This window comes from Protopterus annectens, chromosome 5.part0, assembly GCF_019279795.1.
Source record: "Protopterus annectens isolate FY-2018-M chromosome 5.part0, PAN1.0, whole genome shotgun sequence".
NCBI classification, from domain to species: domain Eukaryota; kingdom Metazoa; phylum Chordata; order Ceratodontiformes; family Protopteridae; genus Protopterus; species Protopterus annectens.
The window spans coordinates 1777052019-1777071594 of record NC_056735.1 but is presented as its reverse complement, the minus strand read 5'-3'; the positions used below and the strand labels follow the sequence as shown (position 1 = coordinate 1777071594).

General features: G+C 43.1%; 1 protein-coding gene across 1 annotated transcript in view; it reads left to right on the top strand.

Annotated features, from left to right (window-relative positions):
* Positions 1-19576, top strand: part of LOC122802414 (zinc finger CCCH domain-containing protein 13-like) — a 1157483-nt gene that overhangs the window by 679271 nt on the left and 458636 nt on the right. The window contains exon 10 of the mRNA XM_044072036.1: positions 1015-1179. Within this exon, the coding sequence (XP_043927971.1) occupies positions 1015-1179 (165 nt within the window). The remainder of the gene's footprint in view (positions 1-1014; positions 1180-19576) is intronic.

Sequence of the window (19576 nt, the reverse complement as noted above, 5' to 3'; positions counted from 1 at the left end):
GACAGCCTAAAGTGGGCAGAGTAACATTTCTGACTGCCAAGTTTTGGAGGTTATCATTTAAAAAAAATAACCTGAGAGACATATAGGAGCGAGGCATTCAGTATGACTTACTGAAAAATCTTATTTTGTAATACTGGGGCAACCTAGCGTATCCCTCATTCTTTGCAGTGCATACCTCATATCAGTAGTCTACGCAGAGTGCATAAAATTCTCTACTTTAATCCCATAGACTACACCCCTTGGCAAACACAAAAATATCTAGATCCTAAATATTGAGAAAGGTAATGTGCTTTTTTTTCTGTTTCTCATGTAGTGAATTTTGTATCTCTGAATTTATACCATATTGTACATACTGCTTGATATGCTAATTTACTTTGTTCTTTTGTTTCACAGTCTGTTAATTATTGTTAACATGTTCAATTTACTGTTTAGGTTTTGTATATAGATGACCCATATTTGGACATGAACATCTATCTCAGTGACAACTGAAAAATAGTAACTGTGTTGTTGCAAATATTTTAAATGGATTGTACACAAATATATTTATTTCTGACAGAAATAATGTAGGCTGTTTATTATTCAGCTTGGTTTCAAGACTTTCATGGTACTTCTGTTGGCACAATTAAAATGAGATATCCCTTACTGGCAAAATAAGTAAAAAGAGAACATACGTATTGTCTCCTTGGATGTTTCGGAGGCATTTAACGGGTAGTTGAGAATATATTTTTGATTCATGAACTCCTTTTGGATGTGGATTTTTTTATTACTGTTTTTTTTCAGCTGTCGGTAAGAGACAAAGTAGAGGGTTATATTTATCATATGGATATGCATGAAACAAATATGTACTGATAAAGAGCTTTATGCAGTTCAGAGTTTTTGGTAAAGTATGCTAAAATGTTCATTACTTTGAAAGAATTACTTTTTTTGACCATTAGTTGATGCCTGTATGGTATTGTGAGTTTCTATGTGTACAGACAATCTCTTGGCATGTCTGACCTTTTTTAATGTTTACAGGGATCACTCGAGTTCTCGTAGGCAGAAAAGATCGGAAAGCCCTGCCGATCATTCTGACAGCAGTTCTTCACCATCTCGGGAATACTCTCCACCTTCAGCACGGCGAAGACTTGTGTCTCCTTCTACTAAGTCTGGTAATCAGAAAAGGGCCTTTTCTCCTCACAGGTATGCGCGTCAGTATTATGACACTATCTTCACAGATAATTTGATGCTGTGATCTGTCAAAGAATTGCAGTGCAAATAGAAGTTTATATATATTACTGTTTCACTAATGACACTTTCTCATATTATTTCTGTATAGTCTTGCATGTTATCCCCTCATTCTAATGACTGGTACCCCTACCTTATTTTTTATTCTTAAAAGTTGCCTGCATGTTTTTCCTTGTCTGTATATCTCCTTTTCTCTTTGATCTGCATGTCTGCACTTGCGTGCATTTCTGTGTGCAGCTGAAAAGAACTGAATTACCAAGAAAAGAATATTGTAGAAATACTCAGCCTCATCAGGAAACAGTTGTCACCCAAACTAAATTGAATTCCCGATGAATAATAATGATAATAATAATTACAGAAACTATGTAAAACAGAACATACTTCCTGTTAAATACTTAAGCAATAACCGACAACGTGGTGTGGTATATTGAAGATTTACCCACGGTTGGTGTGGTTTAATCAAGAGGGCGAAGCCCGAGTGATTAAACAAAGGCAACTGTGGGTAAATCTTCAATATACCACAACCACGGAGTCGGTTATTGCTATTATACGACATTATTTAAGAAAAAAAATTTTTTCTTGAATAATGTCTTTGTATAACGGCGGATTGCTGATGTTCATCGTGCATACAGCTGCAGTCATAACAGATGGGTTCTCCTGCCGTCAGGCGGGTCCTCGGTCGGCCGAATTCCAAAGTCTAGGTCCGGCGTTGGTTGTCGTCGCTTCTTCCCTGACGTCAGTGCGACGGGTATAAAGGAACCAGCCAACGCCATTTTCTTCAGTCTTTCTTGCCGCGCGGTGCCCGAAGCAGAAGCAGTTCGCAAGTGCCGGTCAGCCAGCTCCTGAAATTACGAAAATTTTGAAACCGAAGTCTTCTTGAAAGCTAAGTACCCTGTTGGGGAAACTTTTCTTCCCTCAGACCGATGTCAGACAAAGTTAATTGTATTTCTTGTGGGAAGCAAATACTGCATAAGGATTTCCATTCCCTCTGTATTCCTTGTTTAGGCCCAGACCACGACGTCTCGGTCTGTCGCTTTTGTGCTATATTCAACAAACGCACCATTAAGCGTCGGGCGGAGTTCGCCCAGCATTATTTTGGCAAAACATTTAACTATATTATGTCGTTGGATACTCAGACTCCAGTTTTGTCTGAAAAGCGAAAAGATAAGGACCGACACACGAGGTCCGCGGCCTCTACCGAAACCACGCCAAAACCGACTACACGTGGTCTGGTTCTCAGCGAGGCACCTACGCAGCCCCTGACTACCGACAACACTTCATTGGCGGTGTCTCCTGTGCCCGAGGTCGCAGGCTCCTCGGCCCACACCCCGACTACAGATACCGAAGCCACTGTTGGCGTTGAATCTCAAAATGTGGACAGGTCTGCCTCCTCTCAAGGTGTCTTCAGACCTTCCTCTTCTTTTTCCATCAAGGCCTTCACTAAGTCTAAAGCAGCCCTGCATTCTAAGAGACAAGCTACACAGGGCCCATCTCCAGGCCCCATGCCTAAAAAACAGATGCTTAAAATGGCTGAGGATTTAATTACTCTTATCAGGGGTTCTCAACCCCACCGGACAAAAGGCCCAGAGTGGAGGAAGAATCCCCCTCCTCTGATCAGGGCTCCATTATTTCAGAGCACTCTGATGATCAGGAACATCCTTACTCCCCTTTTGAAGACTCTGATGCAGAGGAGTCCATTCCTTCTGTATCCCACCCCCAGAGGATTACTCATTTGGGGAAACTTTGCATACCTTAAGGGAACACTTCCACTGGGAAGGCCAAGATTATTCAGATTCCAAGAAAGGGCTTAGGGAATTTCTCTTGCTACCACAGCACAGGCCTCTGGCTGTTCCTCCTGTCTTGGACATTCTAGATGATGTTTACTCGGAGGCCTGCCTTAACCCGGATTCCTTACCTCCAGCCCCAGTCAAGCCTGACAGGTACTACAGGGTTCCTGACTCACACCAATTTCTATACAAAAGCCATGCTGCTGACCCAGAAACCATCTCACAGGGACCCAAGGGAATTAAGGCCTCCACTGCTAAAAATCCATTACCTTCCGAGAGAGATTCCAGATCCTTAGAAAGGTGGGGAAAAAAGGTATATACCTCGGCTACCTTAACCATGAGGGCCTTAAACTGTCAGTTCCATATGCTAAAATACCAACAGTTTTTGTTATCACAATTGAAAAGTAAAATGTCACAACCTGAACAACCAGACTTGAAGGAGTTGCAGGATTTGATACATAGTGCAGAACAAGTGGGTAAGCATACCTTACAATGTGGTTTTGATGCTCTAGAGGCCTCATGTAGAGCTGCTGTTACAGGATCAGTCATACGTAGACATGCCTGGCTCAAGGAACAATCTTTGCTAGATCATGTCAAAGCAAAATTACTAGATGCCCCTCTACAAAAGGATGTATTATTTGGTGCTAATGCTGAGGAGGTATTAAGGAAAATGGAGGAAAAGGCTAAATCAATGCAAACTGTGAAAGATTTTCTACAGGTACAACCCCCGCGTTTCAGTAGAAATTGGCCTTCCAAAAATTGGTCCTTTCCAGCCACGGACAGACCCCAAAGAGGTAGATACAGGCACCCGAGGGGCAGAGGACAATCCCAAGGATCGTTTAGAGGCAGACAATGGCAAGCTCCTACACAGAGGTGGTGAGGATAACTTGCAACCATTCAGAAAGCAACCCCAATGACTTTCCCCTTTGCATGCCAAGCAAGACTCAAATGGCAGCACCCTTAGGAGGAAAACTGGCATTATTTACAAAAAATTGGCATATTGTCACAAAAGTCAAATGGATCCTGGACATTATAAACAGAGGCTACAGATTCCATTTTCACACCCTTCCAAAAATGAGAGGCATGCCAAACCTGCCACACAATCAAAGGGCAGAGGCACAAAGGCAAATTACAGATCTCATAGACATGAAAGCTATTCAAGAGGTACCTACGCACGAACAAGGTCAAGGTTTTTATTCCAGACTATTCCTGGTACCAAGGAAGGGAAAAGATTGGAGACCTATTTTGGACCTATCCATCCTAAACACATTTCTACTCGTACCAAAATTCAAGATGCTCACTCTACAGCAGCTTCTTCCCATGCTGGGCAAGGAGTCTTGGCTGGTAACATTGGACCTCAAGGAGGCATACCTGCATGTCCCAATCAGACAAAATTGCAGAAGATACCTCAGATTTCTTGCAAGTTCAATGCATTATCAATTCTCTGCATTGCCCTTTGGCTTATCTACTGCGCCCAGAGTATTCACGAAATGCCTGGCATCAGTAATTGCCTACTGCAGACTTCAAGGGATACAAATATACCCCTATTTGGACGACTGCTTGATCCAAGCGGACAGCAAGCACATTCTTCTGAAACATCTGGCTTATGTAATAATGTTGTTGAACTCTCTGGGATACACAGTCAACAAAAAGAAATCAAGACTAATACTCTCTCGGAAAATAATTTTCCTGGGTGCCAACTTGGACACAAACACCCAGATGGCCTACCTCATGCCAGAGAAGCAGGGGCAACTAACTCAATACTTCAGAGGACTAGCAAATTGCACCAGGCTGACTGCAAGGAAAATCCTGCAGGCTCTGGGATTCATGGCATCTTGCATCTTGCTAATCCCATGTGCAAAGCTGTATATGAGGAAACGTCAATGGTACCTGAAAAACCTATGGTCTCAACACAGCCACAGTTTGGAAACAATAATACCACTAATTCCATGTCTTCAAAAGGAATTTCTGTGGTGGGCTCAAGCATGCCAAACAAACGCAGGTCTTCCATTCAGCAAGCCTCAAGCAAATCAAGTCATCACAACAGACACTTCGGACTACGCCTGGGGGGCGCACATGACAGATCGGTGCATTCAGGGTGAATGGTCCCAAAAAGAAAAGCACCTTCACATCAATCAAAAGGAAATGCTAGCAGTAATAAATGTTATTGTAGCTTTCAAAGACCTTTTGCAACCAGGTCAACTATTGATAAGAACGGACAACACCACAGTTATGTGGTACATAAACAAACAGGGAGGAACACATTCATACCCCCTATGCAGACTGGCCATGTCACTTTGGAACATGGCCATGGACTTACAAATCGAACTACAAGCACAGTACTTGCCAGGCAAGGAAAACACACTGGCAGACAACCTAAGCAGAAATATGACAGATCCACATGAATGGAAGTTGCATCCAAAAGTTTTTACAGAGATAATCCAAGCATGGGGAAGGCCAGACATAGATCTCTTTGCCTCCCACAAAAATCACCAATCGACAAAATTCTGCTCAAGGATTTTCCATCCAAAGGCCTGGAGAGTGGACGCTCTCTCTTTCAGTTGGACATCAATGACAGTTTATGCCTTCCCACCTCTTCCTCTGCTGCCCAAAGTTCTATTGAAAACCAGAGCAGACAGACCAAAGATGATTCTCATTGCTCCAGACTGGCCAAGACAACACTGGTACCCACTCCTGAGGAGCCTGACGCATTCCCCACCATGGACCCTGCCTCTAATGCCTCTTCTCCTGACTCAGCACAGCTTCAAAACTCTTCACAGTCAGCTAAAAACACTCAATCTAGCCACATGGAAGATTCCTTAGCATCACAGAAGACCCTACTCTCCAAGGAGGTGCAGGATGTCATTTTGGAGGCCAGAAGGATGTCAACTAGAAAAGCTTACTCCGCAAAATGGAAACTGTTTTGTGTCTGGAATGAGAAAAAGGGCCAAGATCCTGGAAAACTGAATTCACCTCAAATACTACAGTATCTAGCTGAGCAGTGGACTTTCATTCTCCTCCATCAAAATCCATGCCTCAGCCATTTCTGCAGTATACAACACTGATCCACCCTTATTCTCTCACCCTCTCTTAAGACAGTTCCTCAGAGGGGCTAAGAATGTAAAACCCCCAAGGAAACAACCAATACCTGCTTGGGATCTCAATTTCATTCTGGAAAAACTGACCTTGCCTCCCTTTGAGCCAGCTGCCTCATCAGATTTGCAATATTTGTCCTGGAAAACTGCTTTCCTTCTGGCTGTTACCTCAGCTAGTAGAGTTTCAGAACTACAAGCTCTCATGGCTGTGCAGCCTTTTATCATCTTCCATCAGGACAGAGTCTCCTTACGAACCAATCCGTATTATGCCAAAAGTGGTATCCAGGGTAGCTTTGAATCAGGCCATACACTTACCTACCTTTTATCCTAATCCTCAAAACAAAGGGGAGAGATTACTACATTCCTTAGACATCCACAGACAACTGCATTATTATTTGGACAGAACAAAGCCTTTCAGAAAATCAGAACAGCTCTTTGTGTCCTATGTTATAGGAGCTCAAGGGAAGCCAATTTCCAGACAGTCTCAAAATGGATAGCCCACTGCATACGTTTTTGCTATTCTTTTCATGGCAAAACTGTACCTACAGACATCAGCTCTCACTCCACAAGGGCCACAGCTACCTCTGCAGCTTTCCTCAGAGGAGTTCCTACCAAAGATATTTTGGAAGCAGCCACTTGGAGTTCTGTGCATACCTTCTCCAAGCACTACCACCTACCATTATACTCCAAAACTAGAGCAGGCTTTGCCACTGCAGTCTTGCAGGGCATCCTGGCTCCTCCGAGTTCCACCTAGTGCCTACCACCCCTTTCTTAGCTTTGGTATTCTACCCATCTGTTATTACTGCAGCTGTATGCACGATGAACATAGTACAGTTTTGTACCTACCATAAATGTAGATGTTCAAGTGCTAATACAGCTGCAGTCCAGGTTTCCCACCCTCCTTCCCCTCTTGGGACAGGCCTATTGGCTAACACCTCCTCATACAACCTGATTGGGGTATTCATTTATGGTGTATTTGCTTGCAACTGTTGTATTTTGATTAAATTGCATTGCTTTATTACACAAATTTATGTATTACCTTCCTTCTGGGGGCACCTGACATCTGGGGCAAGAAAAACTGAAGAAAATGGCGTTGGCTGGTTCCTTTATACCCCTGTCACACTGACGTCAGGGAAGAAGCGACGACAACCGACGCCAGACGTAGACTTTGGAATTCGGCCAACCGAGGACCCGCCTGACGGCAGAAGAACCCATCTGTTATGACTGCAGCTGTATTAGCACTCGAACATCTACATTTATGGTAGGTTCAAAACTGTACTTTCTTCCGCCGGTTGTGGTATACTGAGTCTGCGTTTTGATGTACTGCACATGCGTATGGGACTTGCGTTCCCACGCATACCCAATACATCAGTGCTTTGAACTGAAGCAATGGAGAAAAGCAAGTCTCTGTTTTCTCCCTCTCTCTCTCTCTTTTTGTTTTGGGGCAGTTTATACCAATGGAAAAAAGTCCAGGCGACTGGACCTTTTTCCGTTGGTATATTGTGGGATTTACAATGGGGCACGCTGGTTGGGCTGGCCGATCAGCGTGCACAATTTAGAATATTAATAGGGAAGAATTATATAATTGTATGTAATTACTGTTATTCTTAATTTCTTTTTTCATATTGTACCATGTATGTATGTTTTTATTTATACAACTGGAGCTTTTTTCCTAGGGACTCCTCTGAAAAAGGGTGTCTGCCCAGTCAGATTAACCCAGTCAACGAATGTCAAATAAATAATAAATAAAGATTTTAAAACATTCTATACATTTATTTTCCTTAGAAAACAAAGAAACAATATAAAACATTTTAAAACCTTTTGCAATACTTTTCCATAAAATAACAATCAAAGGGATAAAATAACCTTCCCTTCTGCCAAAACACACATACCTAATATCACAACTGAAAACATTAAATCTTTAACCGTAATTAAATACCTTCCCACATTAGAAAAGCAAACCTGCCTATAGCATGCAGTAGTCATTTTGATAGATTGCCCCATGAAGTCCTTTGGATGTCATTTTCATATTAGCTGTTGACTTTCATTCTGATCGTCCTATGCAGAAACTGTCCTCAGTTACCAAAGCATCAAGACATTGTTGTGATATGACATGCAGAACTGTGCAACCTGAAGTTGTAACTGTTACTCTAAAGGTCTACTATGATCTGAAACTGAAATATATATATATATATATATATATATATATATATATATATGTGTGTGTGTATGTACAAAAATATATATATAATATATGTATATCTATATATGTATATCTATATATATATATATATATATATATAGATATATATATCTATATATATATATATACATATCTATATATATATATATATATAGATATATAGATATAGATATAGATATATATAGAGATATATATATATATATATAGATATATAGATATACATATATATATATATATATATATATATATATATATATGTATAAGAGAGAGAAGAGAGATGCTTGTCTTTCCTTGTTACGAAGTTCTACACAATAAGAGCTGCCTGTAGCACAAGTAATTATGTTTAACTTTTATTTTTTTCTAACATTGAATGCATTCAAGAGGGCTAACATCATGATGTGGTCTTACTTCAGCGGAAAGCTGTTTTTTTTGCAAACTGCTCTGTGAGCACGTAGTTGATAAAACCGCAGTGGGAGAGGACATCTGATAAATTAATTCACCCTTGCTCATATTTCCAGTGAGTTAGAATTGAAATAGTGAAAAGTATTAAGCTGAAGAATCCTCAGTAAAACTGTTAGCACATGGCTTGCAGTGATGCTTTGATATTTGTTTCCAATATATAAGCCATACATTGTGTAGTATAAAGATAAGGTAAAAGTGAAATTTTGTAGTTGCATACCCTGTCTTTCTCCCACTTTCTTTCCCTGGGTCAGTAAGGGCACTGTATTCCCTAATTCCCTAGCTTTCAAACTCAGCTGTTTAGTAAAGTTGGTGTAATTGATTAAACTATATTGTCTTAACCATGAGACTAAAAAAGTTTCAATAAATTTATGGCCGGGGGGTGGGCATGCAGCTGTAAATAATCCACAATAAAAAATCTAATTTTTAGTCTGGATAGCTTTTGTACTCTCATGGATATGAAACAAAAAATGGGTTATATAGGTACATTGCTCTGTTTTTTCCTTGGCAAAAAACATTGAGATGTGATTGACAAACTATCATATTTCATTCAGCCTCACCGTGGTGTGCTTTAAGTTTGTGATGTCTGTTAATTGTACAATTTAGTGATACTAATATTACTTTACTGTTACTACTGTGTTTGTGACTCAGGCTGAGCCTGCAGTCAGATTTGATCAGTCCTTTACTCCCAACAACCCCCAAAATAAATGAAATAAATAAAGAACCTGAATAGAATGTAAGTGCTGCAGAGGGGAAGACACTGTTACGGCTTGCTTTTTTACTATATGAAAGTAAGGGGATCATTCTGTTAGAAGGAATTAACCCATGGAAGTAGATACCTTGGGTTTTGGGCAAAGGTGTCCTTAAACAAAATTTACCATCCCACATACTTCCTAGTACAGAGGCAAATAAATAAAGACACTAAATCACCAGTGTTGTGATGTAGAGTGAGAAAGCCCTGCTTGGCGACCTGTCAGCCTGGGCTCAATTAGCAGCTTGGGTGCCTGAGGTGCTGGCAGAGGGAGAATGGGTGTGCTCATGGTGGAGGGGGACATGTGTTTGGGGCACACTGTGGCTGTCAAGTTTCCTTCATTGAGATCGGGGAAAACAACCGTGAGGTGCCCTGCTGAGTGTCGGCCCTTTGTGGAAGTGAGTGACAGCAGTGATGCCCATTTCACAGTCCACCCCATTCTTTTTGTCTGTATACTACAAACTTTATTATTTATTACTGCATTTTACTTTTTCTTCACTTATGCATTAACTTTTTAGTCTAAGTTAAGTTGCAATTTTTTTTTTCTGCTTTGGTTTTTAGCATTTTATTTTGTCATGCATTTTTACCATTTTTTTTCTTGGAAAGAATTTTTTTAGGTGTTTTCTTGTTAAAACCGTCTGCATTATTGGTTACCATTTTTATTATGCTATTTTTGTCCCGTGACTCCCATCCATCATCTTTTAAGGGGCCATCATCCAGACAGCCATGAAAGTGCTTTTTGCTCTCACCTGCATCCCAACAATGAGGCCATTTTTCATTTTTTGTACCCAGTACATTAATCTGATGGTGACAGGGTCACCACCATCACTCCGAGTGCTTCCTATCCCGAACACTGTGTTCTTGCATGGTCTCCAGTATGTGCCTTTTCAGCTTGGCCTTGTCGTTGGAGCCACAGTGTGAACCAGGCAAGAACCACCCAGTATGGACATGCCTATAGGTTCATATGTGTTTACTAGGCTAACAACCACAGTTGCCTTTTTAATCTTAGCCATGCATCCCAAATCTTTGACAAGTTCTGATACCCTTGATAAGTGTAAGCAGGGGCTTGGGAGATTAAACATTTACAAGCAAGTGCCTGGGACATGAGCTGTTTACAGGCTGGCTGTGTCCATTAGAGACATAGGAGCCAAACCAGCGATGAATTTTCCTGTTCCTCATCCAGTTGTCCAAGTTGCACTTGAATTGAGTTAGGGTGGAACTCTGTTTCACAGAGATCAGGAACCTGTTCCAGAGATATGAGGAATTCTCTGGGATACATACAGTGGATATATAAAGTTTACACACCCCTAATAAATTGCCAGGTTTTTGTGATAGAAAAAAATGAGACCACAATAAATCATTTCAAAACATTTCCCACCTTTAGTGTGACCTGTAACCTGTACAATTCAATTGAAAAACAAATCTGTTAGGGGAAAAAATATAAAAAATAAAAAAAAGTACAATGCGCTGGTTGCATAAGTGTGCACACCCTTAAACTAATACTTTGCTGAAGCACCTTTTGATTTAATTATAGCATTCAGTCTTCTTAGGAGTCTGTCAGCATGGCACATCTTGACTTGGCAGCATTTGCCCACTCTTTCTTGCAAAAGCTCTCCAAATCTGTCAGATTGCGAGGGCATCCCTTGTGCGCAGCCCTTTTCAGATCACCCCACAGATTTTCAATTGGATTTAGGTCTGGGCTCTGGCTGGGACATTCCAAAACTTTAATTTTCTTCTTGTGAAGCCATTCTTTTGTTGATTTGGATGTATGCTTGGGGTCATAGTCATGTTCAAACATGAAATTCCTCTTCATTTTCAGCTTTTTATCAGGCATCTGAACGTTTTGGGCCAAAAGTGACTGGTATTTGGAACTGTTCATAATTCCCTCCACCTTGACTGAAGGCCCAGTTCCAGCTGAAGAAAAGCAACCCCAGAGCATGATACTGCCACCACAATGCTTCACCATGGGGATGGTGTTCTTTTGGTGATGCAAGGTGTTGTTTTTGTGCCAAACATACATTTTGTAATTTTGGGCAAAAAGTTCAAAGTTGGTCTCATCAGACCATAACACATTTTCCCAGATGGTTTTGGGAGACTTGCTGTATTGTTTTGCAAATTTCAGCCGGGCCTGGATGTTTTTCTGTGTAAGATAAGGCTTCCGTCTTGCAACCCTACCCCATAGGCCAGACATATGGAGAATACTGGAGATTGTTGTCACATGTAGTACACATCTAGTACTTGCCAGAAATTCCTGCAGCTCCTTCAGTGTTGCTGTAGGTCTCTTGGCAGCCTCCCTGACTAGTTTTTGTCTGGTCTTTTCATCAATTTTGGAGGGAAGTTCTTTGCAACTTCACTGTTGTCCTATATTTTCTCCACCTTTGGATGACTGTCGTCACTGTGTTCCATGGTATATCTAATGCTGTGGAGATTTTTTTGTACCCTTCTCTTGACTGATACCTTTTAACAGTGAGATCCCTTTGATGTTTTGTAAGCTCCATGCGAACCATGACTTTTGCTGTAGTAGGCAACTGTGTAAATGTCAGGAAAATCCTACTAGAACAGCTGAGCTTTATTTGGGGTTAATCATAGTCTCTTTCATTGATGGCAAGTGTCTACCGAAGAAGATTGAATGCTGTAATTAAATCAAAAGGTGCTTCAACAAAGTATTGTTTTAAGGGTGTACACACACAAAGTATTAGTTTAAGTGTGTGGACACTTATGCAACCAGTGTATTTTACGTTTTTTTATTTTTGATATTTTTTCCCCTAACAGATTTGTTTGTTTTTCAATTGAGTTGTACAGGTTATAGGTCACATTAAAGGTGGGAAAAGTTTTGAAATGATTTATCGTGGTCTCTCTTTTTTTTTTTTTTTATATCACAAAAACCTGGCATTTTAACAGGGCTGTGTAATCTTTTTATATCCACTGTACTTGTCCTTCCAGCAGGTCGTATTTATATCACAGGCAAGGTTTAAGTCTTTAGAATGGGTAATTCAGGTGGTTTTGATTTACGGATATGCAGAAGGTCCATCAAAGTGGAGTCTGACAATGCCCTGTATGCCAGGCCTAGTTCTCCCCTCCAACCTGTAGGAGGCAGAATACGGTACAGGAATAGGTACTTGAGGCAAGTCTGCATAGGACTTGCCACTTACGGCCCTATATTCTTTTAGTGAGAAGCGTCTGTGGAAAAATAGTCTCTTGAATGTAAACCAGGTGAACACACACACACACACACACACCCCGGTTGACTGCAGTAAGAGTAGCACCCCTACTTAACTTTATACAGAGCACAGTACTTAACACAAGCTCCACAGCACAAGTCTATCCTCCCTGCTTGTACTATCTAAGCTGCTAGTTGCATCTGTGGCATAGCCAAGGCATCTTCCTTCTGTTCCATCAGTGTAGATTAGCTATTGGCATTTTTGATGAGTCATGTTTTTATTGTGTAATGTCTGCCTTTTTGCAGTTTATTTTCCTTTCTACTTTTAACTACATTTGATTTAGTACCTTAATATTTCTTTTGTATCTTGCCTGTTGTTCCAGTGCTGGTATAATACATTATTTGTTATTTAGTTTCCATTTTCTTGTGTCTGTGTTTACTCTTGAGATATATGTCTACTATTTTTTGTTGCCCTGCTGCCTGCCAGTCATCTGTCGATCTCTTAACCAGTTGGCCCATTCATTCCCCCTCAGCAATTTGGGGGTCATCCTAGAAAGGGCATCTTTCAAGCAGCCATGAGAGATGGTTTGAGATTTGTTGTGTTTTTGGTGCCTAAATCCACTCCACATATGCTATACAACCCCATATCTTATCTTTTAAAGGACATGATAGCAAAGATGTGCCACTTGTCCATCTTTCTGCTTTTTTTGTAGTACTCAAGAGCACCCACCCCTTATTTTCCATCGTAGGCAGGTGACGGGCCAGTCTTCCTGAGGTTCTTTTTAGGGCACTGTGATACAAATCTCATTAACAAGCATGTTCAGGACTGCAGTATATCCTCATCTTTTGCTCTTGACAGACTGTCCTCCATGTCATGCATCTTTAGACTCATTGGAGTGTGAGTTGTGGTCAGAGTTTAAAATTTGTTCTTTTCAATGGGAAGGGTAAAAATTAGACATCATTGGCAAAAGGTCTGCAAATTGGAACATCTTATTAAATTATCACATAGTACATAGGTACACATTGGTAGAAAAGAAAACAAACCATGTTTTCTTTCTTTTTAACAGTTATTCACTCTAACAGTACGCAGATTGCGCAATTCCTGCATTTCCTTAAACCTAACTCCTTCTGAACAGTGTCGTGTGTATTGTTCTCACTAAGTCCATTTATTTCTGTGTAATCTGCTGCTTCCCTTTTCTAAAGATCCGAAATCTAGATGTCCTGACTGAAGACACTGTTGCAGTATTCTTAAATGTTGGGGTTTTCATCCACTGACATTCGGCCGGGGCACCAAAGTTTTACCTTCTTGACGGAGTGTGTCTGAAGTGTGACCTCAGCTCATATGCATCGGGGTATATAGGCAAACATACACAAGAGTAACTCTGACTGTCTTGCTGCCAGCCTAAATGCAAGTCATGCATCCATTGGACTGATCTTTGTTGAGTCATTGGGTATCATTGCTTGGCTTTGTTTCGGGTAAGTGCTCCATTGGGAAACCTTATTTCAAGTATTTTGATTGCATGGATAACCTTTAATGTGAGTGTGTTCAATCTCGCCGTTTGTTCTTACACCTGGGTTCGGAGCCGATCCTCGGCTCCGTGTTGGCTGCTTGGCAAAGCTCTGCATTGAGAAGAAGCTCGAGACCAACCTAACTCCCACAATCCCCCTCTGCCTTTACCTCAGATCTAGTTTGCAGCTGCAACGTTCGCATCATTTTTGATGAGCTCGGACCACCTCAAAGCTAAGATTATTTTATCTTATATATTTTTGGATAAAAACTTCTCTTTTCTTCTTAAAAAGTTGTTGTGTGTGTGTGAGTAGTGTATCGAGGGTTTCTCGGGTTCGTATATAAATTTATATACTTTTCTTAGAGTTACTTCCCTCGGGGCCTACCCCACCCTTTAACTTTATATACAGGATTTTACTAGAGGATTTGACTTTATCTTCAGGATTAGATATTTATTACTGGATTGGATATTTTGTACTGGCTATTTCACTGTTTTACTTGGATTTGACTATTTGTAACATGTCTGAAAAAGCTAAATCAGGCTTCAAACGGTGCCAATGTGGACAGAAAAATGTCTGTCACAGATCATCATTGTTCCTGCGTCTACTGTCTTGGCCCTCTCCATCTGCAGGAAGACTGCTCCATCTGCCATTCTTTCAGTGGAAGGGTCATGACAGATAGGCGCAGGAAACTTATGGATAGGGGCCTTTTGAAGCCTGCATTCCAAGAGGCTCTGGATACATCGGACCAGACATCTAAATCCTCGAAGGAATCGAAGACGTCGGAGCCCATGTCATCGGCTCCGAGCTCTTCATTTAAAGTTCGCTCACCGGTTCCACAGGCTTCGGGGCCGAGTGTTGAACTTTTGTCAGTTACCGAGCCTCGAGTCTTGGAACCGGTGACGCTTTCTTCCAGGCCCCTCTCCGACACCGATGTAGACCGCGTGGTGCAGAAATTGATGGAGAATACGGCCTTGTCCAAGGTCATCTCTGTCTCCTCCCAGTTGGTGTCAAGACTCGAAGGCCTTCCCTTATCTCCACCTGTTCCTCCTCCGAGGCCTATCCAGTCTTCGGAGCCGGGAGAGGCTGATCTGATGATTGTGGAGCCCTCTGTGCCGGAACCGTCTTTTTCTCGGTCGGCACCGTTCACCTCTACTCCGTCGGACCCAGCACCGGAGTCTCGGAGCCGAAGATCCATCCTTGGATCGGGGACTGAGAGTTGGACCGATGTTTCGGTTCCGACTCTCCCTCTTGGAGCCTCGGCTCGGATCGACTAGGCTCCGTCCTCGGGGTCGATGCCATCGGTGCCTGTCTCGGGGATTCCTCCGATTTCTTCGGAACCTGGGGATACCTCGACTCGGGACCCGGGGGCCTTCGACCTCATGAGGAAGGTGTTGTCTACTCAGACAACCACTTCAGCAGAAACACCTTCTCCTTCTCATAAAGGTCCGTTATCCTCCTCTGCACCCAAGGCTACATCTAAGCGTCGAGCACCAGTGTCTCAGCCACCCCTAGAGGGTGCCCCCTCTTCCTCGGAGGCTTCATCGGATGTCCCCCCCCCCGAAGAAGTTCCGAGGAAAAGATTGTGTAAGAGGAGACACTTGGATTCTCCACAAGAATCGTTGACATCGGACACTGACTTGGATGAGTCAGAAGGGTCCCCTAAATCACCCTCAGAGGATGTCTCCTTTTCTGACATCCTGGAGATCCTAAAACATAGTGGTGATTGGCAAGCCCTACCCCCTTCTGAGGATGAGTCAGTCTTGCTGAAGGCATTCGGTGCTCGCCTTTCCTCCTCCTTGGTCACTCCGCCCTTCGATGAATTGATGAAATTAATTGCTCGGAGGGCGGGGGAGACACCTGACACGGTGGAGCCAGTCCCTAGAAAGCCTAATAAGTATATTACTGCCCCCCAAGACAAGGCTTATCTAACAAAGGGAGTTCCAGTGGACGCTATGGTGGTGGCAGCGGCCACGAAAAAGGAGATGTCTGAATCTTCCTCATCTGTCCATCCGCCTAACAGAGATTCTAGGACCATGGACAGGTATGGGAAGCGCATTTTTAGTTCAGCGGCTTTTTCCATGCGATCCCTGAACTATTTGACCCATTTCACACGGTTACAGAGGGATCTAATCAAAGAGTTGGGAGATACCCTCCAGGGTACTACAGATGCTGCTGTCTCGAGAAAGTTACAGCACATCTCAATACCCTTACATCTATTGCAAACTCGTCCATGAGGCTGATCTCATACGCAGCCGAAGGGTCGAGTAGGGCAGCGGCTTCAGCGATTGCTCTTCGTAGACAATCCTGGATGCGCTTATGTTCCTTCGGAAGCCTTCAAGTCTTCCTTTACTAACGCCCCATTTGATGGTGCCACTCTCTTTGGCCCTAAAGTAAAGGAGACCCTTACCCGGTGTGAGCAAGAGGGAAAGACTCTGTCTGCTGTCGGAGTCCGTTTTCCACCCCATCCAGACCGTACCCCAAGGGGCAATGTGGTGGAAAAATGTGGTTTCGAAAACCCCAAGGCTCTTTCCCAGGCACACAAGGTGATGCACCCTCTAGAGGCGGAGGGGGGCAGAGGTGGAAGACGTCGCCCTGGCGGCAGAGGGTCCGCAAAACCAAGGTGACAGGGATACACTCCCGGAAACCTTTCCAGCACTCCTGAGAGGAGGCCCGACTGTCCTGCTCTGGAGGCAGTCGGGGGTCGCTTAGCTTTATACCCTCAGGCCTGGCAAAGTCTTACATCAGACAATTGGGTAAAAAGCATTGTTACCAGAGGTTACAGAATTCCCTTCCTATTGCCCCCAATTCCGCAGAAAAGACTCCCAGATGTACCGCCCCATCTGCGAGGCCCTGCAGCTATAGAAATTTCAAAGCTGCTAGAAAAAAGTCATCCAACCAGTCCCAGCGGACCAAAGAGGATTCGGAACTTACTCAAGGTTCTTTTTAGTTCCAAAAAAGACAGGGGACTGGAGGCCAATTCTGGACCTAAGCAAACTGAATACCTTCATCAAGAAAGAAAAGTTCCGGATGGTCACGCTTCAATCGATCCTTCCATTCTTACGGAAGGATGACTGGATGTGCTCGATAGATCTAAAGGACGCGTACTACCACATAAAAATGGCCAGGGCGTCCAGGGATCACTTGCGCTTTTGGCTGGGAGCCAGTTACTTTCAGTTTCGAGCCCTGCCCTTTGGTCTGACCCCAGCCCCCAGGGTTTTCACCAAATGTATGGCAGTGGTAGCGTCTCACTTGAGACGCCTGGGATTCCAGGTGTTTCCGTATCTGGACGACTGGCTCCTTTCTGCCACCACCGAGCGTCGACTGATTCAGGCCAGGGATTACACACTACAACTCTGTGTTCATCTCGGAATTTCCGTAAATTTCGAAAAATCTTTACTACAGCCATCACAGCATATCTCATTCATTAGGAGCAGAATTGGATACGCGTTGCTTAATCCTAAGGCTTCCTCCAGAAAGAATAGCCTCCCTACAAAACCATATATCTCTTCTCCTAGTATCCAAAAAATCCCCAGCAAAACTGGTTCTGAAGGTTTTGGGTCTCATGGCAGCTTCTCTCATTGCGATACCCTTGGGAAGACTGCACATGAGAGTTCTTCAATGGCTAATGTTTGCACAATGGTCGTTCCAACAGTTACCCCTGACGCACGAAATTCACATCACGAACATATGCAAATCGCACCTGACTTGGTGGCTTCTGACTTGCAATCTTTCCAGCGGAAGACCATTTGTGCTACCCACGCCGACAGCTACGGTGACCACGGACGCTTCCCTGATAGGGTGGGGGGCATCTTTCAGGGACAGACAGTCCAAGGCGAATGGTCCAATTTGGAGTACAATCTGCACATCAATGTTCTAGAGTTGAGGGCAGTGTTTCTAGCATTGCAACACTTTTCTCCCCTTCTTCCTCTAGGGACCATTGCAGTTCAGTCGGCCAACATGTCCGTAGTCTGGTACATAAACAAACAAGGGGGAACCAAGTCTTATCAACTATGCAGAGAGGCCATGAGAATCTGGCAATGGGCGGAGTCCATGGGTTGCTTTCGGATAGCAACGCACATCCCGGGGTTATCCAACGTCATAGCGGACAGGTTGAGCAGAGCCATCCTGTTACCTCACGAGTGGTCCCTCAAACAATCAATTGCGAAGGAAATTTTTCGCAAGTGGGGTCAGCCTTCCTGCGATCTGTTTGCGTCTCCAATGAACGGCAAATGCAGAAGCTATTTTGCCCTGTTACCCCCTCCAGGGGAAGTCCCCAGGGACGCTGTGGTTCACGATTGGCCCCCGGGTCTCCTATATGCTTTTCCTCCTGTTCCCCTGATTGCAAAATTTCTACAGAAAGCCAACAACCTGCAAAGGACAATTATCCTCATTGCCCCATTCTGGCCTCGTCAAATCTGGTTTCCCTTTCTTCTGGCACACCGAATTCGGGAACCCTAGATCCTGGACCCAGAGCCGGATCTGCTGACCCACTCGTCAGGGGCTCCCCACCCGTCGCTACTCTCCCTCAGACTAGCAGTTTGGCTGCTCCGCTTCCCTTCTTAGCCAGGTCTGATCTTCTATCCCCATGCAGTTCAAAATATCCTGGTGGCTTCTCATAAAGCTTCCACTACAAAGATTTACACTAGTAAATGGAAGCGTTTTGTGCACTGGGCAACTACACAACAATTGGATCCCGTAATAGCTCCTCTAAATAAGGTCTTGGAGTTTTTAACCGAACTGTTCCACCAAGAAGCTTCTCCTGCCACTTTGAGAGTGCAATTGGCTGCCATTTCAAACTTTCATGTGGGAGAAAGTGGGGCTCCTATTATGGCTCACAGACTTTGTAAGGCCTTTCTAAAAGGATCTTTCCATATTAGACCACCAGTTAGAAGTCCTACTTCACCTTGGAACTTGAACCTTCTTTTATCACAGCTGATGCTACCACCTTTTGAACCAGCCTCTTCCTGTCCTTTGAAATTTTTGTCATGGAAGACCCTCTTTCTGGTGGCTATCACATCAGCCAGGCGGGTATCAGAGCTTCAAGCTCTTTCCGTTAAACACCCTTATTTGATCTTTCACCCTGATAGAGTATCTCTTCGCACTAATCCATCCTTTCTTCCCAAAGTTTGCTCCTTTAATAATATTAATCAGTCCATTGAGCTCCCCACCTTTTTCAAAAACCACTCCAATAAGTTGGAATATATGTTACACAAGTTAGATGTTCATAGACAACTCAGATTTTACTTGGATAGAACAAAGGATCACTGAAAAACAGACCAGCTCTTTATAGCCTTTGCAGACAGCAAGAAGGGTATGGCAGTTACGAAACGAACCCTTTCCAAATGGCTTTCCGATTGTATTATTTTTGTTTATACTGCCTCTGAGCAA